General features: G+C 35.6%; 2 protein-coding genes across 12 annotated transcripts in view; one reads left to right on the forward strand and one right to left on the reverse strand.

The window, feature by feature from the left end:
* The window catches only part of MICU3 (Mitochondrial calcium uptake 3), a 46,027-nt gene extending 43,365 nt beyond the window's left edge, over positions 1–2,662 (forward strand). For all 11 annotated transcript variants that reach the window (XM_070142843.1, XM_070142840.1, XM_070142844.1 and 8 more), the window contains one exon: positions 1–2,662. This exon is cut by the window's left edge and continues 1,087 nt beyond it. The gene's annotated coding sequence lies outside the window, so the exon portion shown is untranslated.
* A 1,168-nt stretch (positions 2,663–3,830) lies between these two features.
* Positions 3,831–15,000, reverse strand: part of LOC113811386 (tRNA splicing endonuclease subunit 54) — an 11,543-nt gene continuing 373 nt past the window's right edge. Inside the window, exons 2-8 of the mRNA XM_070142839.1 lie at positions 13,455–13,613; positions 11,856–12,003; positions 7,832–7,994; positions 6,664–7,613; positions 6,320–6,467; positions 5,351–5,522; positions 3,831–4,128 (exon numbers count right to left, since the gene is read on the reverse strand). Coding sequence (XP_069998940.1) covers positions 3,975–4,128; positions 5,351–5,522; positions 6,320–6,467; positions 6,664–7,613; positions 7,832–7,994; positions 11,856–12,003; positions 13,455–13,613 — 1,894 coding nt within the window. The 3' untranslated portion in view covers positions 3,831–3,974. The remainder of the gene's footprint in view (positions 4,129–5,350; positions 5,523–6,319; positions 6,468–6,663; positions 7,614–7,831; positions 7,995–11,855; positions 12,004–13,454; positions 13,614–15,000) is intronic.

The raw sequence follows: 15,000 nt of genomic DNA on the forward strand, positions 1-15,000 counted from the left end.
CTGAAGGTGAAACATTTCATTGTTTTTCTTGAAAATAAGACAGTGGATCTTCCTCAGCTAATATTTGAATCAACAGCTTAATAAAATAAATGATTGTCAATAATGTTTTGGTAGTTAATTATGAGATGTAGAGGATTCAAATGTATAAATATGAAGTACTTTTGTGGTTACTTTAGAGCAAATAAATCTTCCTTTTCATTTACATTATTTTCAATCTTTGTCATCTTTTGATTTTTGTACTTCTAGGATGTATCAGGTAGTTATGAAGACAAGTAGTAGTAGTTCATCAGAGTAGATTACATGAAATATTTGAAAAGCAGTGTATAGTTTTGTAGCTGAGAAAATGCCATATAGAAGAAGCAGATATTTGGCTGACAGCTTGAGTTTATTGCTGGCCATATTAAGTGATGGATGTGACAGGGACAAATTTAATGCCTATTTTCAAACTTGATTTTATAGTTGCAGTCGAAAAATACAAAATGAGTTCATACAACACATTCCACATGGAGTGGATATACACTAATTTTTTATGTCATTTACAGTCTAAATAGAACAAAGCTAGTTGTATATAGTAATTGCAACAACATGTATTGTATATTCTAAAGGGTACCATCTCCCTAAAAAATGGGCCAAAAATACCAATTCATGCAGTTTAGAGATGTATACATTTAAAAACGTCAAGCCTTGAAAAATGTCCCATAAGCTTGCCACGTAAAAGTTTGGCCAAAATTTTGATTGTTTTAATGGTTCTTGCATCATACTTATTTGATTTATCAAATCATTTAGTATTCTGTTTTTTTTTTTAATGAAATTGCATATAAGTAGAGGTCATTATGCACTTTTAAATGCATTTCTATGGATATGCATTTTGTTACAAGAAAATGGTATAATGCTTTTCCTAAGAAGCTTAAATTTAGGTATTTGCAGCACAAGTGGTAATCATTGGTCTCTTGTTACATCTTGCTTAGTCGTCTTAGATTATTCCATCACAAATTTGACATATACTATTTTTATTTTTATTCTTATATTTTGTTACTTTTTTATCAGAATTACTCAACTGTACATAATACTGAACTGAGATTGAAAGATAAAAAAGCTTCTTGGCCCTCTTAAGTCAATTACAACCAGAAAATTGCGAATAACTTTGATTTTAAGTATTAAATATTCAAAAATAATAACATATTAGATCTCCAGTAGACAATGTTTAAAAGATATTAGTTTCAATGATTTTAAAAGAAACTGAAAATCTATCAGAAAATAGAAATAGTCTGTCACTAAATTAACAAAATGATTAAGATCACTCGAAGATGGGAAAAAACAATTGTACATGTTTAATTACGAACAGCAGCCAGCATCATCTAAGTAAGTAACACAACTTCATTACCAACTAAAGACTATTTTTGTGGTGTTACAGTGACTATAGCTACATGAATTTTACTGGTACTTAATATGCCTAAATTAGTGAAGTCATGGACAACATAGAGAAATAACCATTTCATAGCATAGATTATTCTTAACCAACTTTGCCTGTCCTTTTCTACACAAGGAATAATATATTCTAAATCTCGGTGTCCTTTTTTCTAGTTTGTCTCTTAAATTCTTGTAGCTCTAGAGGTCCTTGGCAACTCTCTCAAAGCCAGTCCTTCAAATATCTCATGTTTAGAATTAATATTTGTCCATTAGAAAATAAAAACAGAAGATGATATCAATACCTTATGTGAATTTAGTCAAATCTACTATTTTGCAATCTAATGAGTGACAAGCAGAGCTAAAAAGGTCTTATCTGGCTGATATTGTAAGGTATCATATATTTATTTTGATTTTAGCTAGTGAGTAAGAAGGCACTGCTGTCAGCAAACCCCTCTGATTAACATCACAATGCCATTTGAATTATTATGATCCTGTTAGGTGGGCATATTTCTTGACTGCTGTGTTATTGTTATTGTTGACAGCATAGTTTAATTTATTATAGATGTAAGAGAATGTATTTTGTACTGAATATGTACTTGTTGCAGAGTTTTTGCACTATATATAAATGTTGAAATGATTTTTAATAATCAGATTGCCTGATTTTATTGTATATTTGTTATCTGGATTGTTTTTTGTTGATTGACAAAGTTTTTAAAACTGAAGATATGAATAAAGGCCAACAAAGCATAATTTATTTTGAAAAATTTCATTTACATCAATAGATATGTTCGTACATATTGTGGCTAGGATTTTTACTCTAAATCTAGCAGTCAAGTATTTTGACAAATCATCAGTAATAAGGTTCCTTCATTGTGAAGCGAGTTGTCTGATCACTACCACTTTGCCTTCATTTACAGTCTGTCCCTTGAAATATATTGAAAATTCTTATGATAATCTCAATCATTTTCATATGTAAATTACAATCTTTTATAATCTAAAAAAAAAAAAAGAAAATGACATATAGTATGATTTACATGGTCAACAAAACTGACAACTGGACACAAAATTCTTATAGTAAGCATTTAAATTATTCAGTGAAAGAACGCTCCTGCACAAAAGAACCAGTGAACAGACAATGTGACTTTGTGATTTTTCATCCATGCTTCAAAGATATCTGTTTGTGTGTTTTTTTTTTTTTTCGCATGTACAGAACTGCAAATATCCTGCAGTAATAAAAATTATTTATGATTTATTAATGGTTTCCTTTTAAGTTTTCTTGTAACCCTATTTAATGCAACCTTTCAACTCATAAAATTGCAAATTATGCAAGATGAGAAATGCATACATACATAAATAAATACATACATCTATATACATACATATACATAAATACATACATCTATATACATACATATACATAAATACAAACAAACAAACATACATATACATAAATACAAACATACATACATACATACGCACATACATACGCACATACAAACAAATACACACACACACACACACACACACACACACACACACACACACACACACACACACACACACACACACACACACACACACACACACACACACAATTTATATTATATATATATATATATATATATATATATATATAATTATAAAATTCAGATACATTGTCAAGAAATCTGGAAATTGTTGATTAATCTGTCAAATGTTCATTTCATTTTAATTTCCTTCACCATTTCAGCAGCACTCAGTGATAAAAGAGTGAATAAATAATGTATGAATATATATATCTTTGCATAAATAAAACTAATGTTGATATTACATCTTAAAAACAAGAGAAGACAAAAAAATAATGAGAGGTCACTCAATTTCCTTTGTCTGGTGCAGTAGTAATGAATGAAAAGAGTATACTATGTTTATGAATGAGTAATTTCAACACATAGGCAATCTCAGCTTGGTTTGTCTATTGTGGTGTTGGTGTCAGTGTCAGTGTCAACAGACAACCAATAGGTTTCATGGGGTATCACAATAAAATAAACTGTAAAACCGTGTTCCTGTCTCTGCTTCATATGCATCTGAAAATATGTGTAAATTGGTATGTTAACCTGAAAAAGTGATGAATTTTGATATCTAGATTTGGAAGTCAGTATGTAAATTCTCAAAAGGCAGTAAATGAATTTCATGGATGTGTTGCAACAAAAGCACAATGTAAAACATTTTCATATGCAATATATATATATTTTTTCTTAATAGACCTTAAAAATGTCATTTAAGAATAATTGAATAACAATATACAGGTATTCCGTTCCAAATGTATACATAAGTATGTACGTGTGTATGTGTATGTATAGACATTTATATATATGATCCATATAATGAATTAATGAAAGATGAATTTTAATCTTATATTTAGGGTAAATAAGATACACATATTAGATATATCAATTCATTTATTTTTAAAGTCTGCAAAAATAAGTTTGTACTTTGTATTTGAAATATATCACTGTGAAACAAATTTTCACACATTAAAAAAGTCAAAATAAAAGAAAAACAATAAAAGTAAGACAAAATATAACTTAAGCTGACACACTTGGCTGTGGGATATTTACAGGAGATAAAGTGTACAGTCGAACTTCCCCACAGACAACAACAGCAGAGACAACTGGAACATCATCGTGAAATCTTGTCGTTATGTCTAGTATCTGTCCTGGTGTTGGGTTTTGACCATCTCTGAGGAAGAAGGAAAAAAAAGTTAATCAACCACCCACTTCTCTCCTTAATATCAAATATCTTCTACCTCTTACACACCTACACACCAACACATCCTTATTTATCCAACACTTGTTTCATATACTCACTTAGTAAATCATTCCATTTCTCAACTTTTTACTCTCTCTTCAGTTTCGTGTGATCTGTGAAGGCAAGCTTTGCCAACCCCTGCATACATAGTCCAGCCTGTTTTAGCTATTCAAAACTGTTTCATTTGATCATCATAACTACAGGCCAGATTGCCTCTTAACCATACACAGACAGAGCCTGAATTTTCTGTGTAGCAGTCATTCTGGTGACTATTGCAACCTCTTAGCCTTTCCAGCGGGGTGTTTGCTGTGTACAGCTAAACTGTCCGCTCAATCACCAGAGTCATGACTCATACACATTTGCCATCATGAAGGGTAGAATTTTCATGGGGTTTCAGAGACCTGACATTCTATTTGGCTGCAGATATCCTACCCCATATGAGGTTCAGATAATGCTGGGCCTACCTTAGGATACATCTCCCAGACAACTGCAAAACCTGTACTACATAAAATCATTTTACACCCCTCTGGGAATTGGATGCCAAGGATATTGATCATAAGGGCATCCAAGAACTGGATTGAAGACCATCCTATACCTGACTCTGCCATCCCTACTCCTAAAATAATCCTCAAGAAGCTTACCTTTTAGCTCCCTTCTTGTAAAGATTTTCGAACTGGTGAGAGGACTCACCATTTCAAAATGTTTTCCCAAATCTAGGATAACAAGAGCAGAATTATCTAAACCTACTGTACTCAGTGACAAAAAATATTCCTTCTCACTCATCCAGTCATATATTCACAAGTTCATCTGTGAATCCTTATCAATCTGCTCAAAGAAATTTCATAGACAAGTTCATTTGTTCAATCTCTGGACAACCTGTTGACTCCTTTGGTCACTTTTGCATTCCTTGCTTGATTTTCATCTCTAGGCTAACTGGATTAATTTCACTAAATCAAAAATCATTTTGAAAAACCTATGAAATCTCTATGACCTTCACCATTCCAAGCAAGGCATTCATACATAAAAAATTGTTTTCTAAGCCAAGTTAAAAAATTCTTATATAATTTTTTCCTCCCATTATCAACACACTTCCTAAACTTATACTTTTTCTTTACACTTTCATGATTTTGGATAAAAAATAGATGATAAAAACCTCAAGACAGTGATCCTTTTGCTTGGCTGCGATGGCTGGGACTTCCTGTATGGCACATTTGGGAGGTAGACATCAAAATGGAAACTTAGTTGAAGATCTTTGGGAATCTTCCACTCTCTGTCACTGACATCACTGGTTTCATCCCCCAAACTGCAAGCTGCAAGGACTGATTCTAGAATAAGAGAGAAGCCAAGAATCAATCATTTCATACATTTACTAATTAATGTTGTTTATACGTAACCAACATTGGTGCTTGGGCACTCAAAACAACCTGGAATTATTAAAATATACATTTCTGGGAAGTTGTAAGATGAACAATGATTATTGGTTAAAACAAATAAATGTGGTAGGCAATACCATGAACAAAATTTTTAAAAACGAGGCCATACGCATGATGACTGTTACCCTGAATGAAAGAACAGTCAAATCTTCACCTTCCTAATTTTTAACCCATTGATGGTGGGAGGGATGTACGTATGTTCCTTGCCATCAATGTGATTTTAGATTATTCACTTTCTTTGCACATGGATAGCTCTAGAAAAGCTTAGTCCTCTAAGAGTCAATTCCTAGTCCTACCTGATTGCACTATTTACCCTTTTTCTTGACTTGTGAAAACAAAAAATTCTTTATTTCCTTATTTCTATTGTTATTCCAACTATTAGTGACATTATAGCAATGATAATACATATTAATAATTGTAATGATATTAATAATATAAAAAACAAGCATGCATTCCCAGTCTTTCAGTGACTTAAGTCTTAAAAATGTGCATTATTACTACACATAATGTATAAAAATATAAAAAATCTGAGACATAACCATTTTTATGGGTATATTATTGAACTCACTCTTACTAATTGGTCACTAACTCCACTTTCTATTTTCATGGACCCTCATACTACTGCTTATTACTGAAGCATATGGATTTAAAAGCATGCATAACTCAACTTGCTAACAATTTAGTCTTACGTGTACTAGCAGCCATTCCAGGTTTTATGAGAGGGACTGTGTGGCCTCTCCAGAGCACTCGCCCAGGCCCTTCAAGCAACAGTTTTTCTGCAGAGGTTTCCTTCAAAATCCTTTTGTACTCTTTCCATGAATCCACTTTCACATGCAACTGGGAAAAGAAGTGTTATAAAATATTTTAGATACCTGCTCCCATTGTAGAAAGCTTGTAACCATATGACATAAACCTTTCTAGAATCCTTGATTCTGTGATAGAAGCTTGAATATATCATATATATATTCACAAAATTTTGTTTATTGTACTAACAATGCAAAAATATATAATTTAACTTGCAAAGCCTTCTTACCTTTACTAGACAGCTTGGGTAGTAGTCACGTTGGTGCTTTTGTTTCCTTCGCTTTCCTATTTTCCACTCTGGTCTAGTGCTCATATCAATATCACCTTTTTGAGTACTCCTGCATGGGCTTCTGTTCGTGCACTCCTCCTCCTGGTACATACCATGTGACCAGTGATCACCATACTGGGATGTGTCATAAGACCATCTATCATCATGCTGGTGCCAATCTCTATTCCTCTTGCTTTGGTGGTACTCTGGGGAGTCTCTCCATGACTCTGGTGTGCCCCTGGAATCCCTGTGCCAGTCATTCCCATTTCCGTTGTGCCTTGGGTTATTAGACCAATCTCTCCTACCTTGAGATGTACTTCTGTCCCTATTCCACCTATTGTTACCTCTACCATATCTCCAATCATCTCTATTGTTTTCATAATGTGATCCTTTTCCTCTCTCTTTATGACGGCTGTTACTATGGTAGAATCTATCAGGTTCATATGAGGAATCATCGTATTTGCTATAGTAATTTAAGGCCTCCAGTGATATTTCATAGCAATCTTTATGAGGTTTGCTATTAGCAGGCAGTAATTCTGAAGACTCTACTGATACATTCATTATTCTTTTACCCACTACATTAGGGAAAAGGCCTAAAAAGGATCTACGTTTGTGATCATATTCACTGAGTTCTGAAGAGTCAGTTCTTTCTCGCTTTTTCTGAGACGTTGCTTTCTCATTATGTGACAATTTTTCTGTTTCCTGATCATTATCTTTAGATTCTGAAGAACAAGGAGTGGCACCATCTAGACTGGCATAAAATTCTGCTAAAGCATCGTCCATGCCTTCCTTATTTGAGCTATCACAATTAACATCTTTGGTCTCTGCTTTGTTCATTTTGGCTTTAAGCTGTAACTTTGCTGTCTTTCTTGTTGCTTGGTGCTGGTCTAACCTAATAACCTTCTCATATCCTGAAAATAAAGGGATTTTTTTCATTTCCTTTCATTCAGTTTCATTTCAGTTCCTTTCATTTAGTTCTTTCTTCTCAACATCTCTTTGAAATACAGTATCCTTCAAAATGGCAAAAATTTCCAAAACAAACAAATGATAACGGGAAAATCCATAATCACTAGTACATTAAAATGTTATCTAATTTGATAACATAAACCTTATATACATATATACATACGTGTAAACAAAAGGTGTGGCTGATGCCGAATCACCTTACAACCATTCCGTGTGAGGTGAGTATAAACTATATACATGTCCATTTGGTGGGCATCCTGGAGCATTAAAGACTGAGCTTGTTGTATGCTGAGTGGCATATCGCCATAAGTCACTTCTAATTCACCCTGAAAGAAAACAATTGTATTTACTTAGTTGCATCTTAAATATGCAAGATGTGTACTTTATAAGGCATATTGATTGCGCTTTTACATACTGCATACAGATTTGATAAAGACAAAAAGAAATTGCAAGGAAAGGCAAATATGACAACCATCAAATGAGATGGGCTTAGTCATCTGTGGTAACAAAAATACGACCATTGTCATGAAAAAATCTGGCTCAAACATGCTGATATGGAAAAATTTGGCTGAGGGTCAGCATGATGTGAACTTGCCATCATGAAAATTTTGGCTGAAGGCTGGGGTGATAATGTACAAAGATCTTGGAGGATGATTAGACTCAGTGGACTTTAAGGAAGGGGCTTTTACAATATTTCCAGATAAATGAGTGTGGAATGTACCACTTGTGAACCATGACTGGAAGAGTGCCAGCTCCAAAGAGGATATTATTTCCATGCTCCGGATCGTTTTCCTGCCTGACCTGACTGGCAATGCAGGTTTTATTACAGAAATTGGATATTTTGGGAAAAAAAAAAACAAAAAACACACACGTAATAAAATATTACTTACTGTTATCATAATTGCACTGAGGTTTGGACTATATTTAGAGATGATATGTCTCTTACCCTCTACAGACAACATATCAAATGACAAATAGAGACACTGGGAGAGGGCCTACCAGCCACGTACCCCTCAGAGTGGCCCCTTAAGCAAGCCTAATGGCCAGATTTTAGGTTATGCGCAGGCAGAAAACCACCCGGATCCTTTATTCCCTGCCAATAGTGTCTCACATCTAAATTTTCTTACAACACACTTGACTGATTTTTCCAAGCCATGACATTCCTAGTTGCCTCATAGGCCTTCTCTATACAGGACTCTCTCTGAAATAGGCAACCTGATGGGTTAGGTGCAATGTCAGTGCAGATTTCACGATGCAGATGCTGGTCGAGTACATAATCCTGCCAACTGTACCTGGTGCAAAAGGCATGTGAAGATGCACAGTATGGTCCTTTCTCCACATCAACCAGCATCTCAAGATGCTCTTGTTGAGATTTTGTGATTCCTTCTGCCATGAAAATCTGTCTTTTGACTTCTGGTAAAACAGTACCAAGTTGTAAATCATACCAGAAAGATACATAAAGCTCTGTGTAACTGTGTGTTTTTGCTGTAAGCATTTAGCAATTGGACAGGTCTGCCTGGGACATCCACAGATTCCTGGATCTTGGCCTGGGTCCAAAACACCTCTCAACCAAGCAATTCCATTTGCCACAATTGTGGAAAAGTGATGGGATTTTCTCTAACTGATGGCAAGTTTCCTTCTGCCATACCCGCGATATCAATCCCACAGTATTAATGTTTTTCCTCCTCCTCCTCTACTTTCTTGTGAATCAAATGTAGTGATAGTGAAGTAGTAATTCTGATACTATATTGCCAATTTTCATTTAGCCACTTCACTTCAGCAAATCCTCCTTAGACATTCCCCTCCACAAACCATACTACTAAGTATTATAGTCACCTATACTATTTGTATAGCCAGATGTTTATAAATACATTTAAATACCCATCTTACTGTTTTCTATAATAAAGTCCATATCTACTGCACAAACGACTTGTTGGGTTTGCAGTTCTACATGGATAAACCATTCAAGTATCCCAATCTTAATGAGTGATTCAGAATAACCTAGTAATAAAATGCTTTTTGATGTTGATGTAGACTGCAAGTTCCCCATGACTAAACTCAAATGGTATTCTACAGTCACTCAAAGAGCAAGGATGCACTGGATTTACCTGGACTGAATCCAGATTGCTCCAATCTCTGGTGCCTTAGTAGGCAGTCTCTGGTGTACTTCAGAAGGATGAGAGTAAGCACCTTTCCTGGTATGCTGAGCTGTGTAATGACTTGACGATTTCTTAAGTTTCAGCAGTCCCCTTTACCCTTCCAGGAAAGGATCAGAGAGTGCACTATATTCCACAGCAGGTCCGGAGGAATGGTAACACATTACCAGATGATTATCAGGACAGCATGGCAATGCCCATCTGTAGTTCAGCAAAAAAGCTATGGCAGTCACTACACGTGTTGTTAGTACCACATGTGTGACCCTCATGGCATATTTCTAAACATGCACCTGTGCATACTGCCACGAGGCTGCCATGAGGCTGCCAGGGGTCGGGATATAAAACCCAACCTCGTCTGACCTCGGCCTCACTCACTCCTACACTCACTACCCTTTGGGTCAGAACACCCTATCTCCCCCCGACCATCCCGACGACCCGAGGAAGCTGACCGACACCGTTACCACTCAAGCTACCACCTAACGCCGTTAACTTACATCATAAATAAAGTGGTGAAACAACGAAGAAGAGTGTTTCACTGAACCTGCCAATCAGTATAGTGAGACTCTTGATAACTGTATTAGAGACCATTATAGAAGCCATAAATACCCACTGCCTTCCCACCCTTCAGCTTGGAGATCACCTCCCTAACCACCCATGTCCACGCTAACTTGGCCTGAAACAACTGCCTCATATAGAGAAATATAGGTACACAAAATGTTTGGTGTGTAGTCAGTCAGATCCTGGTCATGTGAAGAGAACTGGAGAGAGTCCTAGATAAAGACATGTACCCTGTTGTGACATGCCTATGCAGATTGGTCTTGCAATGAGCGATAACAACTCGGTGCTGGGAGCCTATATCACATGTCCCTATGACTACCAAAGTTCCAAGAGCATGAGAGGATAGAAATATCAATTGTCAAGGTTGTAATTAATCACATGGCTAAAACTTCCCTCTGGTTTGAAAAATTAAGTGTGTGTGTGTGTGTGTTTTTGTGTGTTTTTTTTTGTGTGTGTGTGTGTGTGTGTGTGTGTGTGTGCTTTCGTGTGTGTGTGTGTGTGTGTGTGTGTGTGTGTTTTTGTGTGTGTGTGTGTTTCTGTGTGTGTGTGTGTTTGTGTGTGTGAGTGTCTGTGTGTGTGTTTGTGTATTTGTGTGTGAGTGTCTGTGTGCGTATTTGTGTGTGTTTGTGAGTTTTTGTGTGTGTTGGTGTATGTGTGCGTGTGTGTTTGTGTTTGTGCGTTTTTGTGTGTGTGTGTGTTTTTGTGTGCGTGTGTGTGTATTTTTGTGTGTGTGTGTGTGTTTTTCTCTGTGTGTATGTTTTTAGGTGTGTGTGTGTTTTTAGGTGTGTGTGTGTTTTTGCGTGTGTGTGTTTTCGTGAGTGTGTGTGTTTTTAGGTGTGTGTGTGTTTTTGTGTGTTTGTGTTTGTGTTTGTGTGTTTGTGTTTGTGATTGTGTGTGTGTTTGTGTGTGTGTGTCTGATTGTGTGTCTATCTATCTGTCTGTCTGTGGGTTCATCCATATGGATTTGCATGTGTGTGATGTCACAGGCAAATATAAATAACATATTTTTACTTGTTTGGATAATCAATATCTAATACTACATTGTTTTTATTTCCTTCCTGAGCCAGAGGCACTTATGGGGGGTAGGGGGGAGAGTGGAAATGTCAAAAAAAGCCTATCATAGGTCAATAATATATCTATAAATGTCCTTGGCTTAATACTATAAAATACAAAAAAATGTATGGAATCTGCCAAATAGGTTGTGAGTATTCTCAATAGAAATGAGAAATATTCATTTTAAAAATTCAGATATGATTTCAAATGTGTAGTTTTTATTTAAGCTTAAACAACTTTGAAACTGTTTCACTGAACTGAAAGCAACTCAGATAAAAGTAATCTGAATTAAAGAATGGCAACAATATGGAAAACTTTTCACCTTGAATTCTATTCATAAATATCAAATACCACTTCCATAAAATATTTGGATACAGATCAAATTTGGTAAAATTTAAATTAACAACTAGATTGACCCACCGTTTCTATCAGATAAATTGATTCTTCAGGATACAGGCACTTCCCAATGTCTGTCTCAGCTCCCATATGTTGCCAAAAGTCCCCAGCTTCATGCACTATTCGTACCATCCTTGACTCCGCTAACCATTCTCCACAGGCCATGGCATCTCTGTGACACAAAACAAAATTGGTTTATTTCTGTTTCTTCCGACGGGACACTGCCATTTCCTAATTCAAACATGGCTACCTAAGAAAAAATTATCATTACTGAATAACACTGTATGCTTATAAATTAAAGATAAAAAAACAATATTAATGTACAAAGGTGATGGAAAAGGGATAATTATACCCATAGTTTTCAATTTGATAAAGGTTATCCACTACAATGACCCAAAAAAAATTGACACAAAAAGAGTAATGTGAATTTGGGGTTAAACAGTTTGCATTATAATATCAATCATGTTGCAAATGTTGTGCAAAAGAGAAAAACTCAATATCAAGATATCATGACATCTGATGTCACTCATTTATGACATAATTTTTATGGCAACAATATATGCACAATCCAATTAAAATTCTAATGATGAAGTTCAAATAACATAACAATTTTTCTTTTTAATTACCTTCCCTTCATTCATGCTGCACATATGCCATTTTACCTTTCACATCACTCATATACTTAACAAAATCAGAATTTTGCTGATGGTCACTCCTTAATCATTATTCAAACAATATCGCCAATGCAAAAAAAAAACTAACATTACCTACTTTTGAAGCATGTAATTTGGTGTAGGAATTTGCATCCAACTTCATATTGCCCAACATCATAGACTATGTACACTGAAGTTATTAACAAATAACCATGAATAAGACTTATATGAAATAAATTCCAGCTCTTACTGGCTGCCGCTGATCCCCCACCACTCCCTGTTTTTCTCCTCTTTTCTGATTATTCTTCCTTTTTCCACTTCGTACTTTCCCATGAGTCAAAACCTGTGGCTGAAGCATGGGAGACACAGGAGGGATTTTTCACTGTTTTCCTTCTTTCTTCTTCTTTCATTTGGAATCTCCTGAACTTGTTCTCTTGTGAATTTTCTCTCTTTCAAACATGGGGTGCCCACAAGAAAGAATGTTTGTCATATACCGCAAAACAAGTTTTGCCTAACCTTTGCTCTTTTTCCCCAACCTAACATAACATTACCTCCAATTGATGGATGTGTCTCTCAGGGTGTTGCAAAATACCACCAGAGCTTCCAACCTAATAACCAAAGTAATATCTCAGTGATGGACCCAGTTCACCACCTCTCTTCTGAAGTGTTTTAGGATGTCTAAAGTTTTCTTTTTGTCAAACACACAACGATTTTCACCCACAATAGTCCATGTTCATCACATACAAGTTCATAAGAAAAATAATTTCTTAAAAAAATATTAATAAAAAACAAATTAGTTTCGATTATAATTTTAAAACGTACATACTCTTTCAGTGAGTGTTTCAAAAAATCCAAAGAGACAAAACTTTAACATCTTTTAAAATACTACTGCCATTTTTTTCTGTAAACTCTATCAACTTCCAAGTAGAAAATGAATAAATAAATAAAATACTACTGAGAGCTTCATTACCGTCTTGCAAATTTGGGTTCTTCTAGAAGCATCTGCCGATCACGGAGTCGAGCATCTATCTGTTTCTCCTCAAGCCATGAACCTGATGGATCAACTTCTTTCTGCCCCCAAGATGGAAGGAGCTGGTCACGTCCCCTTGCTCGCAGCAGGTCCCCCCCTCTGGCAGAATAAAAACATCCATCATTATGAAATAACGACAAACAATATTGGTCATTACTGAAAATCAAATAAGCTAATGTCATAAGCAAAAGCAAGAAGAAAGGAGTCGTAAGGTTATTACTGGTAAATATAAGCTCTTTACACAATTTGCATCACTCTAAAGCTAGTGACTGCCAACAATTTCAATAACCATTTTCCGAATGAACACACTATCGGCTGTCTTGGTGTAATCCCTCACTTCCCTCTCCCTTACGGCCAATGTGATAGAGCTTACATTCTTAGAGTAATATTATGGGCAATACATTTTTTCCAGTGTAAAGTTAATCACATTCCCATTCCTACCCTTTTTCATCACAGGACAAAACATAAATACACACTAATGACATCAAGGAAGACACTGAATTTCCTAATTTGACAAGCATAGTCACCACATTATGAAAGCTTGAGAAAAATGCTTTCATAGTCTATATATCTAAATTCATAAACATAATTTCTTTTTTATTATGGTTATACCTAGAAAGTCACCCCTGGTACATTTCCAAACTTTTTTACACATAATAGTACATACACTACAGATTCTTATAAATGTATGGAAAAAATATGGTTTTTCTATGAATAAAAAAACAAACAAAAATATTCATTATTCATCTAATTTCACTGCCTACTTAATATGAATACATACATACATGCACACAGACAAACAGACAGACACAGACACAGACACTCACACCCACACTCACACACACAGATATATATGTATATATATGTGTGTGTGTATGTGTGTGTGTGTGTGTGTGTGTGTGTGTGTGTGTGTGTGTGTGTGTGTGTGTGTGTGTGTGTGTGTGTGTGTGTGTGTGTGTGTGTGTGTGTGTGTGTGTGTGTGTGTGTGTGTGTGTGTGTGTGTGTGTGTGTGTGTGTGCGTGCGTGCGTGCGTGCGTGCGTGCGTGCGTGCGTGCGTGCGTGCGTGCGTGCGTGCGTGCGTGCGTGCGTGCGTGCGTGCGTGCGTGCATGCGTGCGTGTGTGTGTGTCTATAACTAGAATTTAGAAGGGATAAAAGATGACCTGTCATTCTCTTCACGAAAGAAATATAAAAGTAATCAACTTTCCTGAATTTCACTAAGGAACAGCTTGTTAAGGCTATTCTTTAAATATGAAACAAATTTACTTTCAGTGTTAGTCTTTTAATGCATATTACGACAAGATGCAGCTTGGACTGACATCTTATGTGAAGATATACTGCAACTGAGGTCCATAAACTCTTCTTGCCAAAATATAAGAGGTAAAGGATTCATAGCCACTCCCGGAATGTCAAAACCAGAGCCTAATAAATGCCTTCATGCACATATCTGCGATTCTGATGAAAGATTGCTGCCTTCCTTTCATTTTG

The sequence above is a fragment of the Penaeus vannamei genome, chromosome 30 (assembly GCF_042767895.1).
Source record: "Penaeus vannamei isolate JL-2024 chromosome 30, ASM4276789v1, whole genome shotgun sequence".
Taxonomy (NCBI): Eukaryota; Metazoa; Arthropoda; class Malacostraca; order Decapoda; family Penaeidae; genus Penaeus; species Penaeus vannamei.